The 17,807-nt window shown below is 50.6% G+C and overlaps 1 protein-coding gene across 2 annotated transcripts in view; it reads right to left on the reverse strand.

Moving 5' to 3' along the window:
* PAQR4 (progestin and adipoQ receptor family member 4) overlaps positions 1–17,807 on the reverse strand; it is a 149,663-nt gene that overhangs the window by 37,891 nt on the left and 93,965 nt on the right. For both annotated transcript variants that reach the window (XM_078652881.1, XM_078652882.1), the window contains exon 2: positions 14,762–14,980. In XM_078652881.1, the coding sequence (XP_078509007.1) occupies positions 14,762–14,980 (219 nt within the window). The remainder of the gene's footprint in view (positions 1–14,761; positions 14,981–17,807) is intronic.

Raw genomic sequence — 17,807 nt, forward strand, 5'->3', positions numbered from 1 at the left:
GGGAAGGCTGATCTGGAAGCCTTAAAAAAGCGGAAATGGCTGAGAGATAGCCCCTGACAGTGCCCAGAGCAGAGCCCTGCTGGGCCAACGAGAGAAGAAAAAGAAGGTCCTCTGAAAGAGGAGCAGAAAGGGGATTTACAGCCTTTGCTGTGCACCATGCCACAAACATATTCCACCTGCACGCATATACCGTCTTAGTGGAGGGATGCCTGGCTGCCAAGATAACATCACATTCCGAAAGACGTCAACTGCCGCTGCTCAATCTCCACGCAAGGAGGTGGAGACTGGACAGGTTTGGGTGGAGGACCGTCCCCTGCTGCTGCAACAGAAGATCCTCGTGAAGAGGCAGATGATCGGGGGATGGATGCTCATACAGAGTAGCTCGGGATACCATACTCGTCGAGCCCAGTCCGGAGCCACAAGGATGACTTGGGCCCGGTCGCGCCTCATCTTCTTCAGCACTCTGGGCAGAAGTGGTATAGGTGGAAAGGCCTACCACAGACCGCAACTCCACTCGCTACAAAAAGCGTCGCCGAGCGAGTGCCGCCTTGAAAATTCCAACACGCAGAACTGATGACATTGCGTGTTCTCTTCGGTGGCGAATAGATCTAACCAAGGCTCTCTCCATTGCTGAAAGAGACCTTGAGCCACGTCCGAGTTCAGACACCAATCATGAGCCATCATGCACCGGCAGCTGAGTTTGTCCGCCCTGGCGTTCAGAGAACCTGCCAGGTGTTGAACCACGCAGAGCCTCCTGACATAGGGTCCACGACCCCACCCCACCCTGTTTGTTGCAATACCACATGGCAGTGGTGTTGTCCGTGAACACCTGCACTACACTTCCCTGGACAGAGGGAAGGAATGCTTTCACTACAAATCGGATTACCCGAAGCTCCAAAAGATTGATATGTCCGCCCTGGCGTTCAAAGAATCTGCCAGGTGTTGAACCACCAGGGACATGCTCTGATGCTCCAGCGAAGCCCAGAGGTGCAGAGCCTCTTGGCATAGGGTACATGACTCCACCCCGCCCAGTTTGTTGCCGTACCACATAGCGGTGGTGTGGTCTGAACACCTGCACTACTCACCCCATGACAGAGGGAAGGAATCACTTCAGTGCAAGTCCGCACTCCAGAAGGTTGATGTGGAGCTTGGACCCGCCGGAGACCAGAGGCATCTGATCTCCTCCTCCCCCATGTGGCTGCCCCTTCCCAGAAGGGACGCATCTGTCACAACTGTATGTTTTAGTTGGGAAAGGGAGAGGGATCTGCCATTGACCCAATCGCTATTCGTGAGCCACCACTGCAATTGCCGTGCAGTGCCCTCCGAGATCTGGACGTGATCGGACAGGTTGCCCTGATGCTGTGCCCACTGCAACTTCAGGTACCACTTCAGAGCCCGCATATGCCATCTGGCATGATCCACAAGCAGGATGCAGGAGGCCATCAGGCCCAGTAGCCAAAGGGTCATCCTGACCGAAACCTAGGACAGAGGCTAAAAGATCGGAATCATAGCATGAATGCCCCAGACTGCGCGTTTCGAGAGAATAAATCTGATACTGCGCTGAGTCCAGAACCTCTCCGATGAAAAGGAGCCTCTGAGGGAATCAGGTGCGACTTCGGCAAGTTGATGGAAAATCCCAGCAAATGCAGGAGGCGGCCGTAGTCTGGAGGTGGGAGACAACTGCCTGGGGCGAGCACGCCTTCAACAGCCAGTCGTCGAGATAGAGGAAGACTGAAACCCCTGATCTGCGCAGATGAGCTGCGACCACTGCCATCACATTTGCGAACACCGAGGGGTGCTGGTAAGGCCAAAGGGGAGCACCGTAAACTAAAAGTGCTTGTGGCCTACAGTGAATCGCAGGTAGTGCATGTGGGCAGGCAGAACAGGAATATGAAAATAGGCGTCCTGCAAGTCCAACGCCACCATCCAGTCTTGCGGGTCCAGGGCAGACAAGACCTGAGCAAGTGTGAGCATCTTGAACTTCTCCTTTTGGAGGAAGCGATTGACGTTCCGAAGGTCTAAGATAGGATGCAGGCCCTTGTCCTTCTTTGGAACCAGAAAGTAGTGGTAATAAGAACCACAACCTACTTCTGGTGTCGGAACGTGCTTGATAACTCCTTTGGCCAAGAGGGCCGCAACTTCCTGCTGGAGAAGTGGCAAGTGATCCCCGGACATGCAGTGGTACTGAGAAGGCATGGCAGGAGGAGTAGTCTCGAAGGGGAGGGAGTAGCCCCTTCGGACAATCTATAGCACCCACTTACCTGAAGGGATGTTACGCCAGTGGTGGAGGTGATGGCGTATCCGTCCACACACTGGCGTCTGATGGGCCAGAAAGGTCGGACTAGGAAGGCTTTGAAGTGGATGCTGAGCGTATGGAAGTGGACTGACCCGCCCGCTGGCCCCCTGAACCGCCTCAACGGTTTCCACATCCGCGGCCACGCTGAAGTTGTTGCTGCTGTGGCCTTTGGCTCTGCTAACGCTGTGGGGCGCCCCTTCCGTGGTCACAAAAGGAGTGAAAAGCAGAAGGCGAAGGAGGCAGAGCGGCCGACAGGCCCAAGGACTTGGCCATAGCCCAGGAGTCCTTGAAGTGCTCCAATGCACTATCTGCCTTATTGCCAAAAAGGCGAATGCCATCAAAGGGCATATCCATCAGAGTGTTCTGGACATCCCCTGAGAAGCCAGTTGTCAGGCGGTTAGTCCTGACGGCCACCATAGGGAGTTTGAGGTGGAAAGCCTCGGCTGCCCTACGCAACACCACTGCGTAACTGGCTCCCTTCTCCGTAGCCACGTTAGGAGACAGCATGCTATGGTCGGGTGAGGTGTCAAGACCACTGGCATCCCCCAAATCCTCTGCCCAGTCCGGATCATAAGCACAGTCCTGTGCTAGAGGGTCCTCAGACCCCTCCAAGTCCTCCCCTTCTTCCGAAGTCTGTGGAACAGGCTCAAAATAAGGAGGATGGACATAGGGCACAAAAGGGCCTAGCGGTAGCGGCGTCGTGCAACGCCGATCCGGCACAGTGTCGGGGCTGAACCTGGGGACGACATTGTCCCTAGGAGCGGGCGACGTCGAAGCGGTGCCGGGGAGATTGGCATCGGTGGAGGTGTCACTAGGTCAACCGGTGTCGATCGGAATCCGATCGCGGATCCCTGGGGGGCCTGCGGCGTCAGGCCGGAGCCGCTGGTGACACCGGGGCCGGAGCTGCTGGCAACACCTGGGCCACAGCCGCCAGAGATGGCAAAGCAGGACCCTTAGTCGGGCCAGCGGGGGCTACAGGCACCCCAGCGGGGCCAGACGGCCCAAAGAGTTGGGCCATGGCAGCAAGAAACTCTTGCACCTGAGCAGGCGTCGCTGCTGCACCCTGGAAGGGGGCAGACTGGCAGCGGCGTCGCAGGCTCCGCCGGAGCCATGGGGGTGGCACCGCCTGCACCCTCAGCCATGACGGGAAGTCGAGGAGCGCCGATGCTTCTTCGACTTCTTTTTGGAATGCTTCAACTCACCTGACCCCGAGTGCGAAGACTTAGATCCTGAAGAATGGTGATGATGGTTCCGCGACTGGTCCCTCGACCTCCCACGGGACCAGGACTCAAGCGCACGGACCCAACTGCCAGACTTCAAGCAACTTTTGGGACCGCTCCCGCAAAGTCTTCGGCGCCATGGCCCAGGAGTCGTGGCACAACTTGGGATCATGGTCACGCCCCAGGCAGTAGAGATACGTGGGGGTCTTTCACCGACATCATGCGATGACAGTCCCCGCAGTTCTTGAAACCGGGCATCCCTACGACACCAGGAGGTGATTGACTCGAAAAGATGAGGGAAAAGGCCTAGAAAAGTTCAGGCAAAAAATTACTGGGGGTACTTGCTCTTCCTGGTGTGGAAAAAGAAAGAGCTGACGTCAGCGCGCGCGCGTCTAAGTAGCTCCAGAGACGTCATTCCGGCGCCAACGGCACACGCTGAGCCACACAACGCCTACCGACGTGCAGGGGTACTGCTGACGAAAAACTTTCCGGATCCAGTCTGACGCCTGGGGGTAAATTCTAAGGTACGTGCTTCTTTCAGATCACGGAATATCCATATTTTTGGTGAAACTGCAGTGCCAGGAAGACCAAGCCCAGAGCTAGGACAGTCGCCCTGCTGATTTTGAAGAATTCAAGTAGATGTATCAAAGGGCATGCCCACTAGCATAGTGTGGACACTGCCTCAAACGCATCAATGTGTGTTGGTATAGCATGACAGATTCTGCCATAGACTTGGCCATGGTGTCTGAAAAATCAAAGGCACATTTTAGTGTCCGTTTAGATGCTTCCAGTTCATCATTCACCAGTTGCTTCATCATTTGCTCTGGCACACAGATGACTGTGTTTTGCTAGGTGCCATAATGAATGGACATGGTGGCTTAAACGGCCGGGGCATTAGCTATGCATGAAGTCAAGCTGCTGGAGGCAAAAACATTGCGATTCAATGGCAAGCTTCTTGGATTCGGTTTGGAAGGGCCATAGGAAAAGCCTTTGGTTTTTGAGGACGGTGTCTAAACCACCAGACTCTCAGGTGACAGATAAAAGATAAAAAGTGTAGGTCACCCTGAGCCAAAATATGGTGTCTGGTGAGCTGTCTACAGACTGCTAGGCCTGAAAAGATGTTCTCCATTGCAGTGATTACAGGGTCTAAGACAACCATGTTAAATGGAAGTAAGGGTTCTGCAAAAACTACAGAGGGTCGCAAAACTTAGTCACAACATTCACTACACTTCTGAAGAAGGCAATGTCAGTTCCAAAGTCTTTGCAGCCTACCTAACAACTGTCATGAATAAACTGACCTCCTCCTTACCCCCTTCTGAAGAAATATCTAGGCCACTGGCATTTTCTACTAGTAAAGGCAGAAATAGTATTATAAAAGTAGGAGTTGATCAGCTTCTGAGTTATCATCGTCATGCATCCATAGCACTTATCCTCCATAGCCAAGGCATATGACTATATAACAAAAATCGCGTGTCAATGGGTGGACCTTTTTCTCTGGGGAGTGGTTCACATGGAGGTTCTTCACTGAAGTTAGCCTGTTTTTTCCCCTTGAAACATAAATGAAATTTTCATCTGTCAGTTCCATGCCTGGCACTAGAGCCAGCTCCATGGGCGCTATCACTACAGACCTGAGGGTTGGACATGAACAAATAAACATAGCACCTTGGTTGCATTGGACTTCATCTTAGGCACCATGGGCCCTATTACATAAAGTGCCCCGGGGGTGCAACGAGACACTTTGGTATTACAGAAGGGGCTGCAGACTCTTGTGCGGTACCTTCATACAGATAGCGCAGGCGCACATAAAGCGCCAGCGCTATCTGCACAGGGCGCTCCCTACCTTGCTTGGGGGGTGTGCCCCATGCAAACGAAGGAATACCTTTGCCTCTGCACCCGTGCTATATTACAGATTCGGGTGCAGAGGCAAAGAAGCCCGCAGGAGGTGCACTTACAGTGCGCCACCTAAAAGCTGGTGCACTGAGTGCACCTCGTGATAGCAGCCCTCCGGCGGGGGATGTCCCATTGACCCCCCCAGAAATTCCCTTGCAGGTGGGTGCAGTCACTGACTGCACCCGCCTGTAAGCAATCTCTAATCCCCTATAAGCGATCTCTAATCCCCTTTAAAAGTGCAGGCGGGTGCAGCCTGCACAGTGAAAACACGGAGCGGATGTAAAACAGCTGCTCAGGTTTTTCACCTGAATGCGCTGCCTCCAGGGCGGCACAAGTTTGTGGCTGCCGTGGGGGCAGCTCATTTAAGGTAATAAGAGTGCATTTTCACTGTTTGCCCCCAGCAGCCCAGCGCAAACATGAAAATGCACTTTTACCATAATACAGCCCCAGGAGTGAAACCAATGAAGGCGTTGCCACAGAGCCTCCAGAGTTGCCAAATGCAGAGGAACAAACTTCCTCTTGTAGAGTTGACCAGAGGGTTGGTTAAAAGGCTGTCCTGAAAATACGCGGCCCAGCATATTTGAATGGAAGGCCTCGACCTGCATGGTGTCGACCGGGGAACTCCATCTACTTCTTCTAAGGCACTAGTAGTTTTCCAGACATCAAAGTCTATCATTGGCAATGGTGTGGATCTCTGAATGGTCTCTGGTTTAGGACCTCTTTCTTGAAGAAAAAGAAAACAAGTTACTTACCTGTAACTTTGGTTCCCCAGTATTGGTAACTTTCATAGATTCCCATGCTTTGTATCATTCCCCCGTCGTCGGAATGGGAGTCTCGGTAACAAAAATACCATAGCTGTAGGTACAAAAGACTAAGGAAAAGGCCTAGGCCTCATTCCCTTTTGTAGCATATCACCCTCTGTGTAAAAAGAGACCAAACTTAGGCCTCAGCCAATCAGAAGTGCCTCACCCCTTAGAACCTTCCTGAAGGAACCTCAGAGCCTCATATTTTCGTAGCCGTTGTGTACTTAGACACCATATCTGTAGTAGGCTGAGCTTTCCTCGGGGAGGTGGGCGGGTGCATGGGAATCTATGAAAGTTACCAATACTGGGTAACCAAAGTTACAGGTAAGTAACTTGTTTTCGTACCCCAGTATTGGAACTTTCATAGATTCCCATGCTTTGTATCAGAGTAGCAAGCAGTTAGTAACAAAACCACATTTTGCATCATCACAATATAGCAATAGGCAACATGACATAAAGATACAAAATGTGAAAGACGGAAGGTGGGAAAGAAAGGAAAGCTCACCAATCATTGGAAGAGGTTCCTCAGGACAGCCTGTCCTACTGCCACATCATCTTGTTGTAAGGATTCCAAGCAGTAATGCCTGGTAAAGGTGTGGATGCTGCTCCAGGTAGCAGCTCTGCAAATGTCTTTGATCTGTACCCCTGCGAAGAGGGCTGTAGAAGAAGCCACAGATCTCGTGGAATGTGCTCGAACCTTCCCAGTCAGAGGTTTTCCTGCAGCAGTGTGACAATGCAGAATGGCACTCGTGATCCATCTTGAAATGCCCTGCTTGGAAAGAGGAAGGCCCTTGCTTGGACCTCCGAAGGCAACAAATAACTGAGAGGTCTTCCGAAAACTCTTAGTACGCTCCAAGTAGAATTTCAAACACCGTTGCACATCAAGCGAATGCAATGCTCTCTCTGCTGGTGTAGCCGGTTGAGGAAAGAACGTCTTCAGAATGACCGGCTCATTCAAGTGGAAGTCCGAGGGGACTTTAGGCATAAACCTCGGATTAGTCCTCATGATGACAGTGTTTCTCTTGAATTGAAGGAAAGGTTCTTGGATAGTCAAGGCCTGCAATTCTCCAACGACGTGAGAGCGAGGAGGAAAGCCAACAGTCCATGAAAGGTATTTCATGTCAGAATGATGGATTGGTTCAAACGGGCCCTTCATGAGTTGAGAAAGGACTAGATTCAGATGCCATGTAGGAGGCGGTGGTCTCACTGGTGGATAAACTCTGAACAATCCCTTTAGAAATTGCTTGACAATCCTGGAGGACCACAAGGAGGGTCCAGAGCCAGTCCTCCTGAACCTCGATATCGCCGCCAAATGGACCTTAATCGATGAATGGGCTAGTCCCGACTTGGCCAAGGACAGCAGATAAGGAAGAATCTGATGAGGCTTGGAAGCGAAAGGATCAATGCCTTCTTTCCTGCACCAGCAGCAAAATCTCTTCCACTTAAGACGGTAAGTCCTGTTCATAGAAGGAGCTCTTGCCTGAGAAAGGACCTCCTTAATCTCACTTGAAATGGGGAGGTTCATAAATTCTCGCTGCTCAGGAGCCATGCAGTCAGGTGTAGTGACTGCAGATCTGGGTGCCAAACTTGTCCCTCGGACATCGTGAGGAGATCTGGAAGAACCTCCAAAGGAAGAGGAGGGGCTATCGACAGCAGATGGAGTTCCGTGAACCAGAACTGCCTCGGCCAAGCAGGGGCTATAAGGATCATCCTGCACGGCTCCACCTTGATCTTCCTGATGAGCCATGGAATCAGAGGAATGGGAGGAAAAGCGTAGACAAATGTCCTCGACCATGCTATCGAAAGCGCACTCCCCAGAGAACCTCGATGGGGAAGCCTGCTTGCATAAAACCGGCATTTCTTGTTGGTCGGGGTGGCAAAAAGATCGATCTCTGGTCTGCCCCAATGGCTGAAGACCTCCTCCAAGACTCTCTGATTCAATTTCCATTCGTGGCTGACTGAGGATGACCTGCTCAGACTGTCGGCGTTTTTGTTGAGGACGCCTGGCAAGTGTTCTGCCCTCAGTGAAATCCTTTGAAGGATCGCCCATTCCCAGATCTGCTGAGCTTCCTGCGACAATGGACGAGATCTGGTTCCCCCTTCCTTGTTCACATAGTGCATGGCCGTGATGTTGTCCGTCCTGATAAGCACCTGTGAACCTTTTAGGCGAGGCAGAAAAGCTTGCAGAGCCAGTCGTATCGCCCTGAATTCTAACAGGTTGAAGTGGAGGCGTTTCTCCTGGGGCGACCAATGACCGCTGACATGCAGGTCTTGCATCACTGCCCCCCAACCCTCCAATGATGCGTCCGTTGTTATCACTTGCGGAGACGGGTCGCTTACGAATGATAGACCTTGGGACAAGTTGTCTTGATTTGTCCACCATAAGGCTGCTTCCTTCATGCTTGGAGTGACCGTCACTCTGTCCTCGAATGAACCGTGGACCTGCTGCCACTGGTTGTCTAGTTGCTCCTGCAGAGGACGCATTCTTAGTCTGCAATGGGGAATTAGTGGGATACACGATGAAATCACCCCCAGCAGAGACTTGTAACGACGAACTGAAAGACACTTTTTTGTTCGCAAGTCCTGAGCAAAGGTTTGTAATTTGTCTCTCCTGTCCTGAGTAGGGAAGGCTCTTGAGAGCCTGGAATGTACAGGAATTTATATAGCGCAAATCACCAAGCGGTTTCTAAGCGCTTGCTTAGGGAACCCGTCCTGGTATTCCCCTGTGAGATAACCCCGGCAGGGTATCCGCAAGGTGAAAGCCAGGCATCCCGCCGCGAGGGGCCGTTGTGGAGATTAAGCAAGCTATTGCCCAGAGTCGCAGAGTGTGAACCCGTGAATCGAGTAGGCACCGGAGCGAGAATTGTCGAGTCCATGGACATTTTAGGACTCAAGACCCCACTGAGCCGGGAATTGAACCCTGGTCCTGGGCTGACCTCTGCTTCCAGGTCTGCCTCCTCTAACCAGTGAGCCACACTTCTCCAAGATGGCTCCCAGGAAGCGAGCCTTCCTGGACAGAACCAGGGAAGATTTCTCGTTGTTCAGAGTGAGTCCCAGATTCTGAAACAAATTGGTACAAGCTTGAACAGCCTCCAGCGCTGCCTCCCTGGACGGAGCTTTCAGTAACCAGTCGTCCAGGTAGGGAAAGACCTGGAAATGGTTCCTTCGCAGGAAAGCTTCTACTGGCACCAGCACCTTTGTGAAAATTCTTGGGGCTGAACGGAGTCCAAAGGGTAAGACCCTGAACTGAAAATGGCTCTTGGCTACTGTGTGCTGGGTGAATCGGAACATGGAAATACGCATCCTCGAGATCTAGTGTGGCCATGAAATCCCCCGGGCTGATGAGCTTCAAGATGTCCTGGAGAGAGACCATCCGGAAGGAAAGGGAGATAGGTGTTTAGCTCCCTGAGGTCTAAAATGGGGCGCCACTTTTCTTGCGTCTTCTTCACCAGGAAGAACCTGGAATAAAATCCTTGCCCCCTTTGGTTTGCGGGGACCGGCTCTATTGCTCCCTTCCGGAGCATCTGTTGGACCTCGAACCGCAGAAGACGCTGGTGTTTCGATGGAATGGCTGCCGGGGGCTTGGGTGGAGGGACTTGCGTGAATTCCAAGGTATGCCCTTTCTGAATGATGTTGAGCACCCAACGGTCCGATGTTATCTTGGACCAGTTGTGAAGGTATTTGGTGACCCTGCCTCCAACTGATGATCTCTTGAAGGAGGGTCCAGGAGGCCGCTATTGGCGTTTGGACGAATCTCGTCCTCGTCCAGCCTGTTTCCCCTTATTGTAAGGCCTAGAGTAGTTGGTAGACTGGCCTTGCCGCTGCTGATAAGGCTGACGGTACTGCTGGGAACCTGAGCCCGTGGTGGAATAGCGTTGTTGTTGCTGATAGGACCCTCTGAAGTTACCACCTCTACCTCTGGATCCTTTAAAAGGAGACTTTCTGTATTGAAGGGTCCCCAAGGACCTGGCAGTCTCTGTGTCCTTTTTTATGTCTTGAAGAGTGTCATCAATGAGTTTGCCAAATAACGCTTCACCATCGAAGGGAAGATCCAGGACCTTGTTTTGAATTTCAGGCCTAAACCAAGTAGCTTTGAGCCACCCTTGGCGTCGGAGGACAGCCGCCCCAGCCAATGAATGGAACGCCGTTGGCGCAATATCCATTGCACAGTCAATGATTTCCATCGAAGTAGCTTCTCCCTCCTGCAAGATCTTCTTTGCCTCAGTCGTAGACTCCGGAGGCAGCTGGTCAAGGTATGGAGCAACATCACACCAAAGCTGGCGGTCGTATCTACCATGATCGCTAGGGCATTTGCCGCTCGCACCAGCAAACTTGCCATCGACGAGAATCTCTTCCCCACATTATCCAACCTCCGCCCTTCCTTGTCCGGAGGAGTCATTAAGGGAGCAGAGGGGTTACGGGATTTCCTCTGCGCAGCCTGCGAGATCACCAAGTCTGGTCTTGGATGACCCGTTAAGGCTGCCGGACCATCATCTGGTGCCTTGTATTTTTTATCCAGACGCGGTAGCACCGGGACCACCGTCGCCGGGTTTTTCATGGCCTTTAGGCCCTCCTTCCACACATGGTCCACAATAGGAATGGACCTAGTCGATGTCCTAAAAGGTTCCTTGAAATCATATAAAAAACAATCCGTGGTAACCTTAGGCATGGCTAATTTGAATCTCGCTGCGGCTCTTTCCATCAGCTGATGGAAGCCCCCAATGTCTGCAGGCGGGGAATCCGCTGGATCTGGGACTGACGATGCTGGATCCGGAATGATATACTCATCATATTCGGTATTGGAAATAGAGTCATGATCCGACTGCTGATCCTCATCCGAGGAATCATCATGGACCTCTTGTAACCCGGAGGAATCATGATGGATGGAGTGATCCGTGTCACAGAAATGGTAATTCTCTTTTCCGAGGATAGTATCGTCGACGGTTCCGTCGTCGACAGTTGTATACGCGTCGACGAGATCGGGGTCGTTGAAGTCGTCGGCGAGGAAACGGTCGACACGCCAGCCGTTGTCACGGTCAAAGTCGTCGTCATCGACGCCCTCGTCGACGAGACCGTCGTCGCCGCCATCGTCGACACCATCGTCGCCGGTGAGATTGAAACTGTCGTCGTCGGCACCTTCGTCGACGGCACCTTTGTCGTCGACACCTTCGTCGTCGGCGCCGCCCTCGTCGGCGTCTTCGTCATCGGCGTCGCCTCCGTCGACGGTGAAGAAACCGCCGTCGACGGTACCTTCGTCGACGCCTCCCCTGTCGACTGGATCGTCGACGACATCAATGCAGATTTCGATTTCTTAGTCGACGGGGCCTCCGTCGTCGATGCCTTCGTCGTTGAGGACTTGGAACTCCTCTCAGAAGACTGGGATGAAGGTTTTTTGAAGGCTGAGACAGTCTTCTCACCTTTAGAAGGCGAATCTGGTCCTATCCTCTCCTTTACACCTCGGTGAGGAGATTTGCTGGGACCTGGGCTCTCAGACTCACTGGGGGTATTTTTTGAGGCCTTAGAAGATCTTTCGATAGAAGGTGAAGGGGAACCCCTACCCCTCTTCACTGACCTTCTTGAAGAAGACATCGATGCTGCTTCCTCACTGTCACTGGAGACAGTGTCTTTCCTGGTTTTCAGCTTATGGAGCCATGTCAAGAGTCTTCCCTCACGGTCCCGGAGGGTCTTGGCCGAAAAGGTGCGACAGATTTTACAGTCCGTAGCCTGGTGGTCAGGATAAAAACAGTAAATGCAGTCTTTGTGTTTATCCTCCACAAAAAGCCTTTTCTTACCACAGGTGGAACAAGGTTTGAAAAGGGCTTTTTTCTTCTCCATTTCTGACATCCTGGAAGGCAGCCAACAATCCTGAAGTGAAGTTGAAGATTTTGAAGTAGAAATCCTGAAGAAAATCCTTTGAAAAGTAGAAGTTGAGCAGAGCTCAAAGGAGACTCCCTAAGCACAACGTGTGGTAGAAAATCTGAGGCTCTGAGGTTCCTTCAGGAAGGTTCTAAGGGGTGAGGCACTTCTGATTGGCTGAGGCCTAAGTTTGGTCTCTTTTTACACAAAGAGGGTGATATGCTACAAAAGGGAATGAGGCCTAGTCCTTTTCCTTAGTCTTTTGTACCTACAGCTATGGTATTTGTGTTACCGAGACTCCCATTCCGACGACGGGGAATGATACAAAGCATGGGAATCTATGATAGTTCCAATACTGGGCAAAATGAGAATTTCTCCTTCGTGTACAGCACTTTTTCTGTTTTGGGGAAAGATTTCTAAGAAGAACATTCCCTGATGGGAGACTTACCTTGCAGACAAGAAGTCTGCTTGGACATCTCCCTGCAGACTTTATACCAAAACAACTTAGCATTCTATTGGCATGATGGCCTTTGGGTGCACGGATGCGCAAGAGTCACAGGCCAGGGTGTTTAGTGCCGACCCCAGACATCACAGAGTTATGGTGGGGATCTCAAAGAGACATCTTGCCGTACATTCTACAAGGCTTGAAACGTAAGGCTCTTTGAGGAGACATTTAAGCTAAGCGCGGTCAACAGCTGAGAATTTTATTAGTGAGACATAGAGAAAGAGCTCCGGACCAAGTGGATGAGAGACAAACAAAAAAAAAGAACTGATGTCAGCACAGATGAAACTGAGTTGCAGCTGGTGCCCCCTAGCACCCGTGGCAGCACTTGATCATTGCTGGAAATCAAATATTTCTGATGCAGGTTCTGAGAAAGATGCATCCATCAGAAACATTACGGATTAATTGTTTACAGAGGTCAGTGCAACTTGGAACCTGTTTTGATTGTCATCTTCCAGGCCTCCTTGGGCCTGATCATAATTCTACATTGTCGTCCTCCACCATGTTTTGACAATCAACCAAAAGTTGTGTCAGGCTTATAGCATGGCCAAATGGACCCTCAATTTGAGATTTGTCCCCCATTTCCAGATTCTTTTGCAGCAGAAGAGGTGATACCTTGCTCGGTTTAGTATCTGAAAGCTATGAAGCTTTAGGAATACCCTTTACTGACAATTAATTCACAGTGTCTTACTTGTTCTGGGATCTATTTAACAGAATTGTCAATTTTATTAGGGTCATTGACTGTTGTGGATAGTGAAGTTGTCGACGATGCCTGACCTGCCAATGATGAGTTTGTTGGTGAGGCAGTCGTCTACAGTGAGATAAGGATGTGGTAAAAGAAACAACAGGCAAAACTATTTTAAAAGCCTTTTTGTCAGACTTCTTTACAGCTTTACATGGGGGTTCTACAGAGATAAACAGCAGTTGCTCTGCCGAGGCTTCTCGCTTTGAAGCCTTACCTTCCTCTAATTGACATATTTAAGGTCTTTCAGCAGCAGATTGGGTTGATTTCTTCTCAGGAGAAGGTTCTGTCTCAGTTCTGATGTCACCTCAGAAGACAATTTTCACAGCCATTCAGTGTTTTGAAGACACTTTTCTGCATATCTTACAGTCTATGAGCTTATATCTTTATAGATCTAGACGATGTATTTCTTGTAAAGATTTACTAGGTATAGTCTATTTTATCCCATAAGAGCTCCAGTTCCTGAAGACGTCTTTTCTTCTATGAAGAAGAAAAAAGAACACCTTCCATGGGCCATAGTCCAAATACAGCAAATTCAGAGAAAGTGTCATTAGAAATGGTAAACATTTCAGATAAGTCCTAAAACTGAAATAGGAATGACAATATGGAGCAGACCTCAGTAATATGCGTTAGAAAATCAGAGGTAAGGTCGAATCTAGAGGGAGTGGTGTGCAGAGAGTGCTTTGTTCTCATTTGCTGAAATGTGAGTCTTCCTCTTTGAAGGAGTCTTGTTACTTACATGCCATTGGGTAAGGCCCTCTCAAGTCCTTATCACAGTATGCTGCCGCTTCAAGGCTAACGAGAGACTCTCAGCTATGATAGGGAAAGATTTAAGTATGTGAATTTATGAAAGATCCAATACTGGGAAAGCAGAGCAATCTAATAAATATCGCCCATCCCTTCCTAAATTAAAATGCTAAGGACAACCTGCCCAATTCTCCAGATAAGAAGCTAACCATCAGCTCCACACAGCAGTGAAAACTATTTTAGTTAGTACAGCCCAGGAGGGAACAGGGGATAAAGTTTAAGAGTGGATAGGGCAGACTATTGCCAGCAGTTGATCTAAGCTTTGAGCTCTCCTAGATTGCTAGTGTATCTGATTTATTACTGCCCAATAAAACAATGCTGTATACTTGCACCTGATGGGGCTGGGAGGTAAGAACAGTATCTCACCTTCTGTGGTACAGAAAAACCATGGGAAAATAACGGGATTGTGCACATGCCTGCTCATCTTGTAGCATAGTTTTCAAGTCGTATCCACTGGCTCTTGGCTTGAAACGTCACCATGAGCTTGCAGTGCGAGACTGTCCGATATACAGTGCAGATTTTTTCTGTGAACGGTAAATACGACAGCCGTAGTGCATACCATACAAAGTAGATGTCAATCAGGTCACTGTATCCCCCCTTTCCTCTTCCCTCATCCCTTGTGACCAACTGTATAGCAACACTCACCAAGTGTATTCACCATGCAGACGCCACACATGTCCACTGTGAGGAGGGTGTGGTAGACAGGGGCACCCCCCTTGTGGTTCATGAAGAGATGGTAGAGAACACTGCCCAGCTGCGGAGTGATGCAAGCCAAGTAATGAACCACACCCAGCCACGACACGGTGATTTGCGACCAGGGCATGCTGAGTGGAAGCAGGAATATGAAACCGAGCAGCGGGATACCTATAGCATAAAAAACAATAACAGCATAGTGTTAGAGAGGAGGGGGGCACGAGGACAAGCAAATGCACTCAGCAGCTACTCTCAAACATTCAGTCTGCAACCCCCACCTTCACACAAGAAAAGGCTGCATGCTTTTAATGGCATGTCAAGTGCCTCTTTCCCCAGGTTCACAGTCAGTTCTCCTTGCAGATCAAGAGAGTGGAACATCTTTTGCACCTCAATAATCCAAAAAATGGCAATAATCCTTATATGCAAGCATATCCAACATAATTTCCTTCCCCTTGTATGGTTCAGCCTCCGCAGCCGTCTGTTTCTTCCACCAATCTGGAATGGATGTCCTTAGCACAAGCAGCAGTTCTTACCTGCTCAAGGTTCTGGTCAGACCCGAAGCCTTCATGTTCTTCTTCTCCTACTATGTATGTCTTTATGACCAGCTTCTAGAAATGCTATATGTGCCAGACTCAATTCTCCAAAGATGACACTCACAGCATATACCTGCATTGCCTGTAACCAGAGAACCCCTGGTATGACTGCGCTCTGCCACATCCTTTTTAGGTCGCGCATGTGCTGCTCTGTGAGGCATGCTGAATTCAGGTATGGACTTGAAGCTCCACCCAGTCTCCGCCCATATTTTTCATTGGCTTGTGTCATTGTCCACTGTAAATTGTGGTTTTCATTGGACAATAAAGTAGTAGTCCCTCCTTAGTACCGCCTTTCTTATTTTGTAACTTCCCATGAGGACACCTCCTGTTACGTGTGTTACTGGGTAGACTATAATTATAGCCTACACACATTATTTCCTCAAATAGCTTTGTCCTGCCTGCTGTTGCAGGCAGGACAAGCTCTCTCCTAACGCTTTAAAAAAAAATCTTTATAGCACAGGGCCCAAACGCATTTGTGAGAGTTTAAGCTATCGGCCTTGTAAATGACAATGCCTTTTATTTATCTGTTTTAACCCCTTCGACGCTCATGACGGAACGGTTCCGTCATGAGCGTCGGTTGAGCTGTGCTCATGACGGAACCGTTCCGTCATGAGCCCATAGGCTCAATAGAACGCTCAGCACAGCGCAGGAATCTGCGCCGCGCTGAAGCGGTTAAAAACAACATGTAAACAAAAGGCATTGTTATTTACAGCTCAAATGCTCGGAAATGTGAGACCTATTGCATTGCAAATTATTGTTTGACAAGGTTCCACGTGTGGCTTTCCATTTACAGTTTTGCCATCCAATGGGCCCTTCAGGATTTTTTTCATCTAGAAGCAGGCTTTCAACAATTCCTCAAAAACTACAGACCCATCTCCCTGCTCCCGTTCCCAGCGAAAGTCATTGAGAAAGCCATCAACAGCCAACTCGCCACATTCATTGAAGAACACAACATCCTCGACTCCTCCCAATCCGGCTTCAGAAAAAAACAGTACGGAAACCGCCCTCCTCGCCGCAACAGACGACATCCGCACCCTACTGGACAAAGGAGAAACAGTAGCCCTCATCCTCCTCGACCTATCAGCGGCGTTCGACACAGTCCACCGCACCCTAATATGCAGACTCTATGACGCAGGAATCCAGGACAAGGCCCTCGACTGGATCTGCTCCTTCCTCTCTGGCAGGACGCAGCGGGTCAGACTCCCCCCCCTTTCCTCTCAGACCCCACACCTACCACCTGCGGAGTCCCCCAGGGCTCCTCCCTCAGCCCGACACTCTTCAACATCTACATGGCTCCACTTGCCCCCATCGTCAGAACCTACGGACTCAACATCGTGTCATACGCAGACGACACCCAGCTCATCCTCTCCTTATCCAACGAGCCCAACACCGCCAGACGTAACTTTCGAGAAGGCATGGAAGCCGTCACCAAATGGATGAAAAACAGCTGCCTACAACTAAACACCAACAAAACAGAAGTACTAATCATGGGCCCAAACCCCGACGCCTGGAGCGACACCTGGTGGCCCACCGTCCTCGGAAACCCGACAACCCCCACAGATCACGCACGCAACCTGGGAATCATCCTGGACTCCGAGCTCAAAATGGACCGCCAGATCAACTCTGTCTCATCTTCCGCTTCCACACCCTCCGCCTCCTTCGTAAGACCTTCAAATGGATCCCCCTCGAACACCGAAAGACAGTCACTCACACCCTGGTCACCAGCAGACTCGACTACGGCAACGCACTCTACGCCGGAATAAACAAAAACCTCATCTGCAAGCTACAGAACATCCAGAACGCCGCCGCAAGACTGGTCCTCAACCTGCCAAAACACTGCCACATCTCCCAGCACCTGCGCACACTCCACTGGCTCCCCGTCGAGGCGAGAATCACCTTTAAGATGCTCACCCACGCACACAAGGCCCTCCACAGCACCAGACCAGCATACCTGAACAGCCGACTCAAATTCCACGCACCCCAAAGGACCCTACGATCAGCCCAGCTCTCCTACGCCGTGGTCCCCCGCACCAGAAAGACCTGATCGGGAGGCCGCTCCTTCTCCTTCCTCGCTGCCAAGGCATGGAACGCCCTCCTGCTCCACCTCAGACAGACAACATCGCTCCCCATCTTCACAAGAAACCTCAAAACATGGCTCTTCGACAGACCCCCTCCTTGATGGAATGGAACCTGCACCCCCCCCCCCCCCCCCCTAGCGCCTTGAGACCCTTACGGGTGAGTAGTCGCGCTTTAACAAACCCCTGATTGATTGATTGAACAATTCAGAAGGAGCTCAGTAAGCAAAGAACCTGCCAGTTCTATTCACTTCTACTGAAGAAAACTCATTCATATAAAACAAACTGATATCACATTAGAAATGCCCCCTCTCAAGTACCTCACAGACT

The sequence above is a fragment of the Lissotriton helveticus genome, chromosome 7, assembly GCF_964261635.1.
Source record: "Lissotriton helveticus chromosome 7, aLisHel1.1, whole genome shotgun sequence".
Taxonomy (NCBI): domain Eukaryota; kingdom Metazoa; phylum Chordata; class Amphibia; order Caudata; family Salamandridae; genus Lissotriton; species Lissotriton helveticus.